At 48.1% G+C, this 18,659-nt stretch overlaps 1 protein-coding gene across 1 annotated transcript in view; it reads left to right on the top strand.

The window, feature by feature from the left end:
• NPR3 (natriuretic peptide receptor 3) overlaps positions 1-18,659 on the top strand; it is a 62,906-nt gene that overhangs the window by 9,332 nt on the left and 34,915 nt on the right. Inside the window, exons 2-3 of the mRNA XM_006761800.2 lie at positions 965-1,087; positions 8,400-8,566. Of these exons, the coding sequence (XP_006761863.2) occupies positions 965-1,087; positions 8,400-8,566 (290 nt within the window). The remainder of the gene's footprint in view (positions 1-964; positions 1,088-8,399; positions 8,567-18,659) is intronic.

Raw genomic sequence — 18,659 nt, 5'->3', positions numbered from 1 at the left:
CCCTCCCCTCCCCTCCCTCCAAATACGTACACATGTACACCACACGGACACATTACTATCTTGTAAGGAGCTATTTGAGAGTAAGTACAGCCGTCATGCTCATTGACTCCTAAATACTTAGGTGTGTTTCCTCAGGAAAAGGACATTCACTTACACATCCACAGCAGAACTGTGAAAAAACAAATGCAATACTGTTACCTGGTTTTCAGACCTTATTCAGGTTTCCCCAGTTGTCTCAATAATGCCCTTTATAGCAAAACTTTTCTTATTATTTTTTAAAGGGCCAGGGTCCACTCGAGAGGCACACATTGCACTGAGCTTTCTGTTCTTCTGTGTCTTTTCGTCTGGGACAGCGGTTCTCAACCTGTGGGTTGCCACCCCTTTGGGGGTCGAACAACGCTTTCACAGGGGTCACCTAAGACCATCCTGCATATCAGATATTTGCATTCTTATTCATAACAGTAGCAACATTACAGTTGCGAAGTAGCAACGAAAATAATATTATGGTTGGGTCACAACATGAGGAACTGTGTTTAAAGGGCCAGAAGGTTGAAACCACTGGTCTAGGACATTCCCCCAGCCTGTCTTTGTTGGTCACGAACTTGACCATTTCAAGGCGCACAGGCCAACTCTCCTACAGACTGTCCCCACACTGGCCGCTCCCCCCCCCCGTTAGGTACAAGTCACCCACTTAGTCGGCTTTGGTCCTGGGTGGGCTACATCCGGAGGCTCAAGAGTCTCTTCCTCGGGTTGGTGACATTGGTTCCATCCTTGGCTATGGTGGCATCCTCTGCATTTCTCCACTGTCATGTTACTGCTCTTCCCCTTGGCAATCCATATGTGTTCATGAGGACACTGGGGGGATGTGAGCACCCCGCGCCTTGCCGGCCGTCCCCTGCTGGTCTCGGCGTCCTCACTGTGTCCTACAGGGCGTCTCACACGTGTTGTTGTTCCTCCCTCCCAGTGGTGATCATGTGTGCGAGCAGCGACACCATCCGGGGCATCATGCTGGCGGCGCACAGACACGGGATGACCAGCGGGGACTACGCCTTCTTCAACATCGAGCTCTTCAACAGCTCCTCCTACGGTAACGCGGCCCCTTCCCTCGCGGGCTGGGGTGTCAGGAAGGGGCAGGAGAGAGCCAATAATGTGAGTTATGTCGACAGATTTCATTTTCATAGCTAGGAGTTTAGAAATTTGGGATCCTGAACACAGTTGTGACTTCTAAGTTCTCAAGCTTTGCTTCTCTGAGAACTCAACAAGGAAGATCCCACATAACCCCTGATGCCAGGGCATCTGTCTCCAGATGGTCTTAAATCCAGGCCTACAGACCCCTGCCTTGTGCACTTCCAACTGCAGGTTGCCTCCAGATGGACTGCTGGGATAATTTTTAATAGGATGGGATAGACTAGAACAGTGGTCGGCAAACTGCGGCTTGGCAAACCACGGCTCGCGAGCCACATGCGGCTCTTTGGCCCCTTGATTGTGGCTCTTCCACAAAATACCACGTGCGGGCGCGCACGTACAGTGTGATTGAAACTTCGTGGACCATGCACAGAAGTCGGTATTTTGTGGAAGAGCCACACTCAAGGGGCCAAAGAGCCGCATGTGGCTCACGAGCCGCTGTTTGCCGACCATGGGACTAGAACATATCAATGTAATGGAATAGGATTCGTCAAAGTGGGTCTCACATAGCATATGTATTATTTCATAAAACTTTTATGTTAGTAACTAGAGGCCCGGTGCATGAAAATTCATGCACTCAGGGGGGTCCCTCAGCCCGGCCTGTGCCCTCTCGCAGTCTGGGAGCCCTTGGGGGATGTCCGACTGATGGCTTAGGCCCACTCCCTACCTTGGCTGGCCTGGCGCTGCCTACTCACTGGCCCTGCCCCCCGCCAACCTGTGGTTCTGCCTTTCAGTTGATTTGCATATTAGGCTCTTATTATATAGGATATGTTCATGTGTATATATGTATGCATGTTACTCATATGTTTGTAATGGGCCACAATATGAAAGAAAGAAAACAATCATTACTGTAAACTGAGGTGCAACATTTTGAAAGCCTCTGCTCCCAGCCCCCCTTCATTTCAGATTACTTATTAGTTAAGCTCCCATGTAGAAGCTCAGGAGGCATCAACATAGGCGATGGAAAGCATTCAATTTCTTTCTTTAAAAAAATATTTGTATTGATTTCAGAGAGGGAGAGAGATAGAAACATCAATGATGAGAGAGAAGCAATAATCGGCTGCCTCCTGCATGCCTCCCCTCCCCTCCCCCCCAACTGGGGATCGAGCCTGCAACCTAGGCATGTACCATGGACAAGCCCACTGGGGATCGAGCCTGCAACCCAGGCATGTACCATGGACAAGAATCAAACTCAGGACCCTTCAGTCCGCAGACTGACACTCTATCCATTGAGCCAAACCAGTCAGGGTTTTACAAAAATTTTTTAAATAAAATGATCGCTATAGTATGGGTACACAGTATTTTATTTATTTATTTATTTATTGTTTCTATTTCTTTATTAAAGATTAAGAATGCATTGAAAATATAAAACAAATATATACAATTTAATGAATTATTTGCACAGTATTTTATAATGTCGACATGTCATCTTTACTTTTTCTGTCTCCTATTTTTAAATATTTGTGTTGCTCCCAGAACGAGGCTAATTGAGTGTGCATGCCTGTATGTCCACGTGCACACACACAAACACACACACACATTTGTTCTGTAAGATAAATTTCTAGAAGAATTTCTGGGTCAACGGTTACATGCATTTAAGTTTTGTTAGATATTGCCAAGTTATCCTCTAGAGCAGTGATGGCGAACCTTCTGAGCTCGGCGTGTCAGCATTTTGAAAAACCCTAACTTAACTCTGGTGCCGTGTCACATATAGAAATTTTTTGATATTTGCAACCATAGTAAAACAAAGACTTATATTTTTGATATTTATTTTATATATTTAAATGCCACTTAACAAAGAAAAATCAACCAAAAAAATGAGTTCACGTGTCACCTCTGACACGCGTGTCACAGATTCGCCATCACTGCTCTAGAGAGCTTACCAATTTACACTTTGCCACAGTGTATGAGATGGTCTGTTTTCCTACATCTTTGTCATCTCACTGTTAAATTACTTTACTTATTTTAATTTCTTTTCACGTCCATAAGCAAAGATTCGCATTTTTTCCTCATTTGAACTCTGCCACGTTCAGTGCCCCCACGCCCCACCCCCGCCTTCCCTCTGAGAGCCGTGTCTGTCTGTTCTGCGCTTCTATGTCTCTGGACCTATTTTGCTCATCGGGCTATTTTGTTCATTGGGTTCCACAAGCTCCTTCTGTTTTTCCGCTCCCTCAGTCATAGTGAATTACACCCAACCCCAGTGACACAAGAGGACAGTGAGGGCTCCAGGGGCCATGTCTTCATTCCAGGCGAGACAAAGGGGAAGATGAGAGGCAGCTGACTCAATTCTGTGTGAAGAGCTCTCTGGAAGCCCCTCACTAACTCCTGCCTACACAGCATTGCCTGCCCCCCCTTGTGAGCGGGGTCAGGAAATGTGTACTTGTAGCTGGACTCACCGCAACCCCTGATCAGCGCAGGAGTCGTTAGGAAGAAGGGACGATGGCTGCAGGTAGAGAGGCCCCTGTCCATGTTGGTCCCAGACCCCGAAGCAGCTTTCCTCCTCAGAGCAGAGGCCGTGAACAGAGCCTGTGGCCGGCAGAGTGGCCCTGAGCAGCGCCCTGGGCCCTGGTGCCCATCGTCAGGAAAGGGCCTTCTCCAGAACGTGGTGCCCTAAGGATCCTGCATGTTCATGCCGAGTTCTGCAGCGCCCTTCTCCCTGTGCGCCCTCACACGGAGCTCTAATGCCCGTTCTAGAGAAAGGTTCTATTTCAATTAGTATTTAATTGATATTTGATTTTTTCTTTCTTTTTTTAAAATTTAAATTCTTTATTGTTGCAAGTATTGCATGTCTCCTTTTTTCCCCATTAACCTCCCCCTCTCCCGCTCTCGCCCCCCAGCACACGCCCTCACCCCCTACTGTCTGTGTCCATTGGTTATGCTTATATGTGTGCATACAAGACCTTTGATTGATCTCTTACCCACCTCCCATCCCCTCCCTTGCCTTGATATTGGATTTTTTAAAAACATTTTGACAGTGTGTTCATATTGACTGATTACTAGGTTGTTTGATCCTGATTAGCGCTCACAGATACTCTCATGTCTGCCTGAGTTATATTATTACAGGAGCTCAGCTTATATTATGGGGGAACTGGAATGATGGAACATAAGACTGAAAGGATAGATTTACAAAATCTAGAGCAGGGGTCCTCAAACTTTTTAAACAGGGGGCCAGTTCACTGTCCCTCAGACTGTTGGAGGGTCGGACTATAGTTTAAAAAAAAAAACTATGAACAAAGTCCTATGCGCACTGCACATATCTTATTTTGAAGTAGAAAAACAAAATGGGAACAAATACAATATTTGTATTTGCACATGGCCCGCGGGCCGTAGTTTGAGGACCCCTGATCTGGAGAGAAGATGACGTACGTTGCCCCCTTGAGTTTTTGTTAGTACCATGGTGGCGTCTTCTTTGCAGTGAGTTGGGTGGAAGGCACTGGGGCAATCCTGCTGGGACTGTTGGGAACTTTCCCATCTTCTGAGAACTCGGGGAGCACAGGATGTGTTCCTTTCTGCGCAAATGTAGCAAGTGCAATGGAAAAACAAAGTTTTAAATTTTGTTTAATTTTAATTAATTTACGTTGAACCAGTCACCCGTGTGGCTAGTGACTCTGGGCTAGATGGGTCAGCTCAGCGCAGTCAGTGACGTTTCCAGCCATTTCTTCCTGGAAGCCCTGTTTTCCCGAGCGTTGGTGGCACCGGCTACTTCTGGTTCTCTGTGAGCTCCTGTCTCCCCGTCTTCCTGCCCCCCAAAAACAGCCTCCCCAAGTGCTGGTGCCAGCCCTCCTCCCCGCTCCCCTGCACTCTCTCACCCAGTGCAGTCAGCCCCTGGTTCTGACCCTCAGGCTGTAGAAATGACACCCACATTCCTCGAGCCTTCACCCCTCTTTCTGTTCAGACTGCTGTTCCCCACCCAGCCTGGTGCCGCCACCGGGCATTCTGCAGGCCGTCACCTTGGGTTGACCGTGACCCTAACTGACACCCTTATGATGTCCATCCGCCTCCTCCATCTGACTCTGCTCTTTCCTCTAATGACAGCCCCTTCTCTCCCCCCCCCCTCCCCCCGCATCACCGCTGACGCATCACCGCTGACGCCTCTCCTGTTGTCCCTCACTCCCTCGCTCTGCGGAGTCTTGAGATTCCTCTTGCGCCGCCCTCTGCTTGCATTCCCAGGCCCTGCCTGTTTTGTGATTACAAGAGCAGTAACTAATTATGAGGGAACGTTTCCTAGATTCAGAAAAACACACCCCAGACAAAAGAAAGGGAAAGAAAAGGGAAGAAAGAGAAAAACTTGCCCATGATTCCCACCACCCAGAGAACCGCGGTTAATTTGGGTGGTATGACTCCCCACATGGAACCTCTCACCTGGATGCCTGTGGCTGGGAACCCTCGGTGCCCCCCACCCTAATCCATCGCCATTTCCCAGGCCTGGTTCTGATCATGCATCTCCGTTCCACTCATAAATCTCCGGGGCCTCCATTGTCTGTGGAATTAAATGTGTCCCACACGCCAAGCGCCAAGCCGACCTCTGCTTCTCTCGTGCCCAGCAGCCCCGTGGGAGGCGTTACTGACACAAGCCACTGAGAAACCCACCGCAGCAAGTCCTAGGTCAGTTATGTTTGCGACTAGACACCTATTTATTTTGGCTTAAGCTTATTATGCACTATTGTTTCCATTCTTTTTTTTTTCCAGAAAACAAAACTTCAAAATCATTATCTTTTATTTTTTAATATGTTTTTATTGATTTCTGAGATGAAGGGAGACAGAGAGAGACAGAAACATCAGTGATGAGAGAGAATCATGGATCGGCTGCCTCCTGCACGCCTCATACTGGGGATCAAGCCTGCAACCCAGGCCTGTGCGCTTGACCGGGAATTGAACCGTGACCTCCTGGCTCCTAGGTTGATGCTCAACCCACTGAGCCACGCTGGCCAGGCTTATGTTTAGATGATGGCAGACAGATTTATTGGACTGGATTTCATTTCTTTCAAAATAAAAAGGTTTTCCCTATTGTAGTAGCAGAGGGTGGCTGTTTCCAGCGCCCTGTGCTTGCTCTAGTTGCACAGCCCAGCACTGGCGCTGGCAGGGTTAAATTTTCCCAGGAGAGAGCCCTCCCCTCCCAACCCCCAGCTGAGAAACTCCACCCTCTTTGCCTCAGACACACCACTCCTGCTGAGTCTTGGCACCGCAAATCAATGAGAAACGAATCAATAAGCATTGATCGCAGGCCTCTGAGGAATGGCTTCCTCCACGGCGGGCAGAGGTTCTGGGCATCTCCACACTGTGGGGCCTTCCTGACAGCAGCTGGTCCCCGGCGGCCGAACCGCAGCTCCCTCTCTGAGCACAGGCATCGGGCTGCTCCTCACACCAGGCCTCCTCCGTGTTGGGGAGGCTTCGTGTGGGAGGAGGAGGACTTTGTCAGGTCCTGTTGGGTGGCTTGACATTTAGGCTCTGCTCACTGAGCACAGATCCAGCCCTTAATGAATTTTGCCCGTGGCTCTGTCTTACTTATTGTTGAACAGCTGCTGCTGCTGCATTTGCACCTTAGCCTGTGCCTCCTGCTCTGCCTGGCGAGCCTTCTCGTCCTCCTCGCCGCCTGTTAAAATCCTTCCTCGGAGCTGGCTGCCTCTTCCTCTACACCCTGCACTGTACCCCCTCCCCTCATTCTCCCCAGGGAGCTGCCACCTCTAATAACTCAGCTGTCACCCGTCTGTCTCTACTCCTTTTCTCCAAGGGGGTGGAGACTGTTCAAGACACTTATGAAGTCCACGGGGATGGCTCCCACGGCCCTCTGACCAGGGCTCAGTGACCCCCTGTTGTCCGGCTTCAGCCGTGACGGAAATCCCAAGGCCACCAGCTCCTTTTCTGTAAGAGTGGAGAGGGGCCTCGGACTCAGACTCCGGAACCATCCTCAGGGCTCGGCCGCCGGGCTGCAGGCCTCTGCCAGGGGCCTGGGTTCAGTGCGAACACATGACTTTGGAGTCGGACTCCAGGGGCTGACTTCCCTGCTGTGTTCCCAGGTCTCCAGGGATCACAACAACAATTCATGGAAGCATCAGCTTATTGTCCAACCCTGGACGGCCACATTTCCTTCTGGGGTGCTGAAGGCCACGTATTTTCTAAAAAAGCGAAATAATAGAAAGTGCTGGTTTTCACCCACGTCATTTGCCTTTGCTTTTGTGAAGGGAGAGCTGGGAGGCAGCGGGGCACCCAGCTTCCCGTGCCTTGGTTTCCTCTCTGTGAAATCGAGGCGATCATTGTACCCACATCCCTGGGTCCTGGGAGGAAGAAGTGAGTTTCTAACTATAAAGTGCTCGATAGTGAGACATGATTACTATCTATCTGCTCAGTGCGTGGGAGCAGTTTTCATTTCACGGATGCACTGGTGAACACCGTCCTGTAAATAATGTGACGGTGTTGCCAGTGCTAAGCCCTCACGCTCACCTAAACGACTTCTCACTCTGAAGAGGTTCCAGAATGCTTCAAGAACTATTGCTAATCTGAAACGTGTCTGCCTTAGCAGTGCCACCTCTCTCACCCTTCGCACACCCGTCGTCACATAGCCATTCCTGCCACCCCCTCCGCCCAGGGTCAGGCCGATGGCACCAAAGCAACAGCTTGGCTGACCTCCCCCGTTGATTGTGGGGATTAACAGCTGAGTGTGAATGAGAAGGAGTGAAACTTACTTCTCTTAAAAAATGTGTTTTTATTGATTTCAAAGAGGAAGGGAGAGGGAGAGAGAGAGAGAAACATCAATGATGAGAGAGAATCATGGATTGGCTGCCTCCTGCACGCCTTGTACTAGGGATCAAGCCTGCAACCCATGCATGTGCCCTGACTGGGAATTGAACCATGACCTCCTGGTTCCTAGGTCAATCCTCAACCACTGAGCCACACCAGCTGGGCGAAACTTACTTCCTGCACCGCCCATCCTGCTGTTCTCGGGGACTGAAAGTACAATTTCACGGTGACTATAAGTAGTTGAGGCCACAGAGCTCTTATTTCTCTCACATTTCAAAGGGACATGTGTCCGAGGGCCTTCTTCTTTGAGGATCGTGATGCTCGTTGTCACATGGTATCCAAGTGCAAGACCATGACAATACCTCTCGCCCCGGCTGCCCCTAGTAACCTGTCGAGACACATGGCAGTTGGGAAGGGAGAAAGGGCCCTTTATGGTGACTGGCTTGGAATGATCAATATTTTCATTTCTCCCGTAGGAGATGGCTCGTGGAAGAGAGGAGACAAACATGACTTTGAAGCGAAGCAGGCGTACTCATCCCTCCAAACAGTCACGCTGCTGAGGACAGTGAAACCCGAGTTTGAGAAGTTTTCCATGGAGGTGAAGAGTTCTGTGGAGAAACAAGGGCTCCATGAGGAGGATTACGTAAGTGCCTGATGGCGAGCCGAGGCCGCGAGCATTCTGAAAACAGCCCCCTGCTTAAACCAGAGGTGACACAGTGTCCCGTCTGAGCCATTCGGAGAGTCCCAGGCTCATGTCTGAATGTCACAGTGCTTTCTCTGCGTGTGTTTTTTTTCTGGCCATCTCCCCGCATCCCCCGCCCCCCACCCCCACCCCAGCACCGCCACCCAGCACCCACACTTTCCAGCTCTACAGGGAGCAAATTGCTTGTGGTGGGCGCTTGTGGTGGGCCGAGCAGATGTCTGTAGACTTCCATCAGTTGGTCGGCGAGGAGCGTGCTGGGGAGAAGGGGACGAAGGGTGCGGAGCTCGCGTGCCTGATTTCCCAGAGCTCGGAGGCAGGCGGTACTTCGGGTTGAGAGACTGTCTGTTGGCAGTCGGTCTCGGCTTTCTGACAAGCCGCTTCTCTCCGTGGCTGTGTCATGGCCCCTTTGGCTGCAGGCTGCTTCCTCCCCCGTATCCCAGCGCTGCCCATCAATTAGTGCTGTTGTGACTGCGGCGTTTTCCAAGAGTGGACAGGAGTCAGGTCAGGCCAGACGATGGGATACACAGGGGCACTCATCTCGTTGGTGCCACCTCACGTGGCGCCATGTGTTGCTGTCGCGGGCAGGCTTTGCTGGGTGCCCCGCAGATCCCGGAGCCACTCCTGTGCAGAGCAGGGTGAGCAGGGGCCCCAGGCGGGTTGGGTAGATGTGCTACCTTTCAAAACTGTCCACTCTACGAGTCCAGAGCAGAATAGAGCACCTTCTTAATTTTTAAAAATTTGCTTACATTTTCAGTGACAGGTGACTTTGAGTATTGTTTTGTATTGGTTTCCAGTGTACAGCACAGTGATTGGATAATCATATACATTACAAACTGGTATTTTCAGTATCCACCCAGCACCATACGGAGTTATCACAGTATTATTGACTGTATTCCCTATGGAGTGCTTTACACCCCTGGCTATTCTGTATCTATGAGCCTGCTTCTATTTTGTTTGTTTATTTGTTCATTAGATTCCACACGTAAGTGAAATCATATGGTATTTGTCTTTCTCAGACTGGCTTATCTCACTTAGCACCGTACTCCCTGCGACTATTCCGTAACTACCAACTTGTACTTCTCAATCCCTTCACCTCTGTTACCCAGTCCCCCACCCCCTTCCCTCTGGCAATCACCAGTCTGGTCTCAGGGGAGCAGCTTCGTAATGACCGATGGATGGCATGGGTAGTCCCTGCCCAAGGTGGATAGCAACCACTTCAAAAGAGAAGGTCACTTCCAAACAGGCCTCTCCCAGTTTCTTTCCTTGAAGAACCACGGGGTACAGGCCTTGGCCTTGGGCAGACCTCCATTCAGAGCCTGGCTCTAGCACTTCCTCGCTGTGTGAGCTGGGCCAAATGACTTAGTCTCTGGTCCAAATTATTTCTCCCTGTTGGGAGGATTACAGATAATCTATCTGAAGCACTTAGCAGTATCCCAGTCAAAAGCTGGAACTCAATAAATGAGGCCTCTTTTATACTATTGTTATAATATTATACCTGCCTCCATAGGACTTTTCCATCCAACGACACACAAAGGGTCTTATAATCATATTGACTAATGTTTTCCAAGTATGTCAAGCTCGCGGCTGGCAGGCTCCATGCCTCGTTCATTTAAACGACATGCTTGTCTAAGATGTTGCATATTATACATACATCGTTTAGAATACCATTTGTCTCTCTAAACCAGCACTGCCCAGTGATTATGCAACGTGAGCTGCCAGTGAGCCATATATGTAATTTAAAAGTTCCTAGTAGCCACATTGAAAAGAATGACAATAACCAGGTGGAATTAATTTTAATAAGACATTTTACTTGGCTCATAAAAAAGATTATTTCAACATTAACCAATGTAAAAATTATGAAGGAGATTGTATATTCTTTTTATCGTGTGAAGTCTTTGAAGTCCAGTGTGTATCTTGTCCTTATCACATACCTGCAGGTCAAGGGCTCAGGAAACATGCGTGACTGGGGGCTGCTACACTGGACAGTGCGTTCGGAATTATGACAGAAACAGGCCCAGTGGCATAGAGCCCAAGTGTAAGGAAAGCCATGGCAATGTCATCACCAAAGCCTTTGCCCCAAGAATATGAAAGAACAGAGAGGGCGCGGAGCTTCCTTTCGCGGGCTGTCTGCGGTGGCCGGGGCCAAATGGAAGCCACTCAAGTCTTTCACACCTGCCACTGTGTTATTTCACTTTACCAGGGTTATATTAATCTATGGCTTCAGAGCTCAACAACGGTGTCCTTTTTATCTGGCATCCTTCCTGAGGTTGTTGAAGTTCAAGTATTTCACTATAGGCCGTCCAACTTAATGATACTCATTGGGCAAAACGTTGCATTCCAACACATTACTGGGTCATTCTTTTTTGTTACCAGTCTTTCTTCTATTCAGGTTATTAAGTCTTATTTTAAGGGTAGTGCAAGAAAACTTCACTGGGAAGGTATTCCTACGATAAAGATCTGTAATACATTCCAAACCAAGTGCATTAGAGATTATTGGTAGTTGTAGATTATAGTACTGCTTCTCTCTCATGGTGGGATCATCTAAAACCCTATATAATAAAAGCCCAATATGCTAGGTGTCTGGTCATCTGGTGACTGGTCAACTGTTCAACCAATTGAAGTATAATACAGTGGGGCCTTGACTTACGAATTTAATTCATTTCATGATGGAGCTCATAACTCAAATTACTCGCATGTCAAATCTTAAAGTGAACGAGTGAGACACGTGATGCTGGGCTAATGTTGTGGCGTTCACTGTGACATTTGCTGCACCAACTAGCGGTGGGGTACCTGAAGCTGGCTCATCGCCCAAATTTTAGCTCGCAATTCAAAGCAAAAAATAGGCCGAGAGACGGCTCGTATCTCGAAAAACTCGTTAGTTGGGACACTCGTAAGTCAAGGCCCCACTGTATGCTAATGATATGCTAAGGCTGCTCAACCGCTCGCTATGATGTTCACTGACCACCAGGAGGCAGATGCTCCAACTGGTAGGTTAGCTTGCTGCTGGGTCTGGCCGATCGGGACTGAGCGAGATGGGCTGGACATGCCCTGGAGCCCTCCCGAGGTGCCTCCCTGGTCCTGATCATGCACTGGTGGGGTCTCTCCATCTGACCTGCGCCTTCTCGCAATCTGGGACCCCTTAGGGGATGTCAGAGAGCTGGTTTCGGCTCAATTCTGCAGGCCACTCCCCTCAGGAGGGCACCAGACAAAGGGCTCACAGCTGGTGAGCACTGCTGCTGCTGCAGCGCGAGCCTCTCCCATCAGGACTGATTTGTTGTGAGCCCGTGGAAGGCACAGTGGGGCCAGGATGAGTGGGAGCGGCAGGTAGGAGCTGCAGGTGGCATTGGACTGCGGTTTCAGCCCAATCCTTGCAGGACACCCTGAGGGACCTCACTGGTGCATGAATTCTTGCACCAGGCCTCTAGTTGATTTTATAAATACAGAAAATGGTAATTTTAAGTAGAAATTGGAGCTCATTGCAATTGCTTATTGCAGTGCTGAAGGCGGTCTGTCTGTCACATCCATGCCTGTGTTCCTCAGGCTCTTTGAATGCCAGTTGCAACAGTTTGTCAGGTGAGCATAGACAGGTGGCTATGGTGACCACAGTGGGAGAGGGCGACCCGGGCACCCTAGAACCAGGAGCCAGTGTGGCTGGGACTCACGGGCAATTCCTGGTCAAATGCGCAGGAGATGCTAAACAAGACCAGCAAGACTTAGTGGTCTTCATTCTAGGGCTCAGCTCTTTTCTTGGTCTTTCTGCTTCTCTAATTTGTACTCATCTGCTTACTTAGAACTTAAGTTCAGGACACCCATCGTGGGCTCTTCAGCCCCTGCTCTGGATCCTACATCCAGAAACTTCCTTGGACTCTCTGGTTAGTTTCCCAATTTACCACGCATTTTCTAAACAATCACTTGGCCTGTGAGTAAGGACGCATTTGTTTCTTTTCAATTCTTCTAAGTATGCTTAATTAAAAGTTTACTCAAGTGTATTAAATGAACTAAAGTATTTAGTAATAATAGCTTACTTTTATTGGCTGCTTCCCATGAGCTGCGCATACAGGAAGGGCATACAAAATAAACTTTGATGGGCCTGGCTTGGTCCCATGGCAGCACTGAATACCAGCAGTGAGGTGGGCACCCTTGGCTCGTTCTCCACTTTACTAGGAAGAACATAACAGACTTCATCCCTGTTCATCTCACCACGTAGGCATGATGCTTACTGTGGGGTTTTGGGGAGCACCTTCATGAGATTATGCAAGTTCCCTTTTACTCCTTGTTGGTGAAATTTTGTTTTGTCCAAATGACATCTTTTTTTAAAAAATATATTTTATTGATTTTTTACAGAGAGGAAGGGAGAGAGATAGAGAGTTAGAAACATCGATGAGAGAGAAACATCGATCAGCTGCCTCCTGCACATACCCTACTGGGGATGTGCCCACAACCCAGGTACATGCCCTTGACCAGAATCGAACCTGGGACCTTTCAGTCCACAGGCTGACGCTCCATCCACTGAGCCAAACCAGTTTTGGCAAATGACATCTTTTTTTAGGATAATTAAAAGCAAAACACAACACACAACACACTTTTTATAATGTAGGTTGAGGGAAGACTTTGAACACAGGACCTTATTGCAGGTATTCTACATTGTATTCTATCCCTGACTATGTCATACATGTTCGTATCACATTCGTCATATTGGCATGTTGGTGGCGTGTGATCTTCTCAAAATGCATTCAAAACTTTAACATTTTTTGTAAGGCTCTATTGAAACATTGGAAGGATGGAGTGGCTATGATTTTTAAAATCAATTATTATTTTATGTTTTAAACTTACCAAATTTTGATGGCTAATGAAATTTTGTTTCCAGAAAGTTTATTTCCTCTCCCATCACCCCCCTCCTTCTCCCTTCCTTCCTTTCTCCTCATTCTATATCCACCTCTTGCCCTTTTAAGTATTGACTTTTTAATTGAGCTAATTGGATATTTACATTCAGTTTTAAGATGCAGTACAGAGATCTCTTATATACATGCCCTGTTTCCCCCACTGGTAACATTTTGGAGAATTATATATAAAATCACAGATGGACATTGACACTGATACAATGCACTGATTTCAGATTTCCTCAGTTTCATTTGTGTGTGTGTGTGTTAAGTGCTATGCAATTTTATTACCTGTGAGGGTTGGGGTATTTGAATTTTATCAAATACCTTTTCTATTTCTATTGAGATAATCAAATGTATTTTTCTTTATTCTGTTATAGCATAATTTGTTGTATTACTAGATCCCCCCCCAGTTTTATTGAGATATAATTGACATATAACATTGTATAAGTGTAAGGTGTATAACATAATAATTTGATATATATGTTTATAGTGAAGTGATTACTACAATTACTTCAGTTAACATCCATCACCTCATTTGGCTACAAACATTTTTTCTTGTGATGAAACATTTAGGATCTCTCCTCTTAGTAGCTTTCAAATGTATGCTAGTGTTCACTACAGTCACCATACTGTACTTGATGTCCCAGAATTTATCATCTCATAAATGTAAGGTGTACCTTTTGATCACCTGCATTGCTAGATTTTTCTAGTTTTAATACTCTCTGTGCTCCTGGAATAACTCTGGTCTCTCTGTATCTCATACGGTGACCTTCTCTATTTCCCCGGCCATATGTTGGAGAACATAATCATGGTTGAACCTATACAAGTTTGCCTACGTGGCGTTTCCCAGGCTGGGTTGTCTCAAAGGCCAGTGCTGCCTATAGATCAGTGCCTCTGGGTCCAGTGTTTACACTGGTTTCATTCACCGCTGGGGTGGCTGGGTGGCGCATGTGTGTGGTGTGACAGTAAATAAGGCTGCGCAGGGCCGCAGTCCCTGGGCTGTGAGTGTTGCATATACCCTAATGGTCTAGTTTCAGGACTTGTATCTCCTGACAGTTTCTCCCCCATTCCCCTGGGGAATTTGATAACATTTTCAAAAGCACCTTTGTCCTCCTACCAGCGAACCAGGTGGAAACCAATTCCATTCTGACGTGTTATGTTTCAGTGGGGCTCAGTGGCGACCGCTGGGGGCGGTATGCCCAGTGGTTAAACACGCAGGCTTGGGGTTTCATCTCCTGGCTCTGCCTCTTACTATCCTTATCTCGGGCACATTTCCGAAATTCCGTGCCCTCATTTGCTGACTATAAAATGGGGGTGATAATGTTTAAACTGAGAAGGCTGTTGAAAGAACACAAGAATCGTATCCGCAGGTAATATCTAATGCAATGCCAGGCTCGCAGCAAGTGTCCAGTGGATGGTAGCTATTCTTTCTTTTGGTTTTGTTTCTTATACTCCGGACCAGGGGATTTGCTGCTCTTGCTTGCCTGATGTTCCCAGAACTGCTGACCCGTCACATCTTAACTTAGCGCCACCTTCTCCGGGCCGCCTCCCGGCTCTCCCTCCTCCCCCCATGGCCCACCTCGCGGGCTGTGATCACACACACGGGCGTGGGATTTTCTGACGAAGTGGGCCTCGGCCACCAGCCGACCTCTGTGGCAGCAGAAACATGTCTCTTTCTGCTCAGTCTGCGTTCCCTCCCTTAGGCATGGCACTCGGGGAGCAGCCAATCAAAGGAAGCCATTACCACTGGGCTCATTATTTTACTTATCAGAGACCCAGAGGCCATAGGGTCAGCCCCCTCTGTGTACGGTGGTGGGAACGGAGGCCCAGGAAGGTGAGGGCCTCCCCGAATGTGACCAGCAGCGCTGGGGGACACTGTGCCTCGCCCTCACCAGGTGCAGAGCCAGGAGCTGTGACAGCTGGTGTTTGGGGGGAGGTGGTAACGGGTGTTCACAGTGGGCATGCTGCAGACCCTCTGGGGTGTCGTCAGAAACCTGAAGTTAGACTCCAAGGCCCTCAGGCACCCGGGGCGGCTCCGACGGTGTTGCCAAGCGCCTGGCTGGCTTCTCTGTGGTTGGGGGTGCGCCTGTGTGCAGTGGCTTTCTCTCAGGGTATCTTCGTGGAGGCGCTGGCCGCTGCCCCACAGGCCATTCCAGTGCGAGGCACGCTGTTTGGCTTTAGATGCGCGGTGTGGCGGCCACGCAGGATTAGGTGCACCCCCCGACTCCTGGCTCAGTGACTCTTTTTCCACTACATCAGTCTGGCCCTTTAAGAATGATGTGCTTGACGTGGGGGTGAGCCCATGACCTGGAGATCAAGTGTCTCACGCCCCACAATGAGCCTGGCCGGCGCCATGGGCTGCAGGACGTCCTCCCTCTCTTTGCACCCTGCCCGCCCAAGTGCACACAAGTGACCAAGGCTGGTGAGGACATGTCTCCTCTTCATCTCCTCCGGACGGTGACCCATCATTTCCTCACCTGGCAGAGGCTGCTAGGAGTGCTCCCAGGAGCATGGCCATGAGCTTGACCCTGGACCACGCGGCGGCCCCCTCGGCGGTGGGAGCCTCATGACCTAAAGACATGTAAGCAGGCATGTGAAGCCCACGGCTGTGAGCTCCAGAGTCTGCAGATCCCTTCTGCACAGACACAGGCCGTCACGCTGGCACTCCCAGAGGTCTGGGCAGGGTACCGCGTAGCAGCCCTGATCCCAGAGAAATGACATCAAACACGGGGAGTGGGTTCACTTTAGAAGGAAGCTACTTCCAAATTCATCCACGTTTCCATGACTCTTTCAATGGATGAGGCTTCCTTTTTAAAAAAATACATATTTTTATTGTTGATAGCACTACAGATGTCTCCCATTTTTTCCTCATCTACCCCCCTCTCCCAGCCCCTACCCACCTCCCCCAGGTCTTCACCACCCTATTGCCTGTATTCATGGGCTATACGTATAAGTATATAAGTTCTTTGGTTTATCTCTTCTCGTCCCCCAAACCCCACATCAAGGTATGTCAGTACGTCCCATGTCGCCCTGCTTCGGGTCTTATTTTGTTGGTCAAAAGGGTTTCTTGACTTAGGTGCATGAATTCTTTATAACAACGCACAACATGTGCGTAACAGCACATGTGTCTATTTCTGGAGAGAGGAGCCATCAGCCCTCATCCGACTCAGTGTCGCAGAAAGGTATGAATCCTTGAACAGGGCAGGCTGGTCCACGTGCCATTTGCCCAGCTATTGTCTCAGGCCCGGCTTGTTCACATGGAGAGGCTACACCATTGTGCATGTGTGTCTGCGCCTGAAGAGTCACATTTATGTTTTATTGATTGCGTAGCTGGGTATAAAAGTTTTAGTGTGAAACTGATTCTCCCTCAGGATTTTGATGTTATTGCCGCATTGTGTGCAGCGTTTGTTGTTGCCATCCTGAGTAGTTATGTTTTCCGTGCTGCTTTCTTTTCGTCTATCTCTAGAAGCCTTTAGTGTTTACTCTGCGTTGTCGAGGGCAGCAATCAGGAACACAGAGCTTATACCAGGTAATTCAGCAGAAGGAATTTAAAAGGAGAGACCAAATTTAAGGTGTAGGAAGAACTGAAATGCCAAATAGGAGAGGAGGGTGAGCCAGAGATTAGCACAAAGCGATGACCACCCCGAGAGCTAGAAGGACCAGGGAAGAGAGAGTTTCACCAGCATCTGAGGGTGAGGGCTCTCACAGGAGCTGGAAGCACGGAGGAAGCACAGCTTCAGTTGGAGATGAAGTGAAGGCAGAGCGAGAGGGAGGAACATCTCAGCTCCCCCTTTTCCTGCTTCCCGCCAGGATCCTTGTCTGGACCCATGGGAAGTCGGCGGGGGAGGGAAATGCAGTGCAGGCCCTCCTCCTCTGATGGGGGACAGAGCAAAGCCGGGGCAGCGAGGGGGTGGGGGTCGCATAGGCAGACAGTTGGCGCCCTGGTGTTCTGAAATTTAACAGTGATGTTCCTGATGTGGGTCTTTCAAAAATCGGTGTGCAGGGCACTTGGTTTGCTCTTTCTGGACATTTAGAACTTGGGTGTGTGTTCTCCTCAGTTAATTCTTTCATTTTCTCTCCTGTTTTCCATTTCTGCCTTTTCCTTTTGTTTTTGGAGAGATTGCCTCAATTTTATCTCCCAACATGTCTCATGAATTTTTAATTTCTGCTATCATATTTTTAATTTCCAAGAGTTCTGTTTTATTCTCTGAGTACCTTTTAAAAGAAGAAAACACACACACACACACACACACACACACACACACACACACACACACCCTGACCTTGTTTCTTAGATGTAATCTCTTATTTTCTTTAACATTTTAACTTATCTAAAGTTGGGATTCATTTTTTAACTGGTAGGCTGTCATAATTTTTCTTTCTAAGGGCATGTGAAACAAAGGGGCTTCTTATACTTAACATTTATTGAGATAAGATTTTTTTTTTTTTTTTAGTTTTCTTTTACTTGAAAGAAATTGCTTATTTCTTTCAAGTTTATTTTTAAAATAATACTTTTGATTTCTTTCTCCTTCATAATACAAGCTTTCCTTAAACTGCTAGCAATCCACAGCTGTCTGTTGAGCCATTAAAGAGCTGTCCGGAACGTCTGGGTGTATGGGAACATTCATTTACTATCATTTCAGTCAGGATTTTGGAGAAAATATTTTCAGTAAAATTAAATTTATTGGAGTGACATTGGTTAATACATTATATATGTTTCAAGTGTAAATTCTTTCATACGTCACCTGTATATTGTTATTTATCCCCTTTACCCTCTTTATCACCCTCACCCTTCTTCCCCTCTCGTAACCACCATGCTGTTGTCTGCCTGTGAGTTTCTTTGTTTCTTTGTTGCTTTCTGTTTTATATCCCACGTATGAGTGAAATCACATGGTTCTTGTCCTTTTCCGTCTGACTTATTTCACTTAGCTCAATACCCCCAGCCCATGTTGTCACAAATGGCAGTATTTCATCCTTTCTTATGGCTGGGTGATAGGGAATGTGTGTTTAAATGGTTGTGATTTACTAGAAGTCTCTCTGGATTGTTGAATCTCCATTCCATGCAAGTATTCAGAAATGGTGGCTCCATCTTTTTGGGGGTTTTGGGAGGTGGTGGTGGTAGTCTTGTTATATTAAAATCGGAAGGAAGA

Source organism: Myotis davidii, unplaced genomic scaffold, assembly GCF_000327345.1.
Source record: "Myotis davidii unplaced genomic scaffold, ASM32734v1 scaffold496, whole genome shotgun sequence".
In the NCBI taxonomy this organism is placed as follows: domain Eukaryota; kingdom Metazoa; phylum Chordata; class Mammalia; order Chiroptera; family Vespertilionidae; genus Myotis; species Myotis davidii.
The sequence above is the reverse complement of the archived record's forward strand: the minus strand, read 5'-3'. Positions and strand labels throughout refer to the sequence as shown.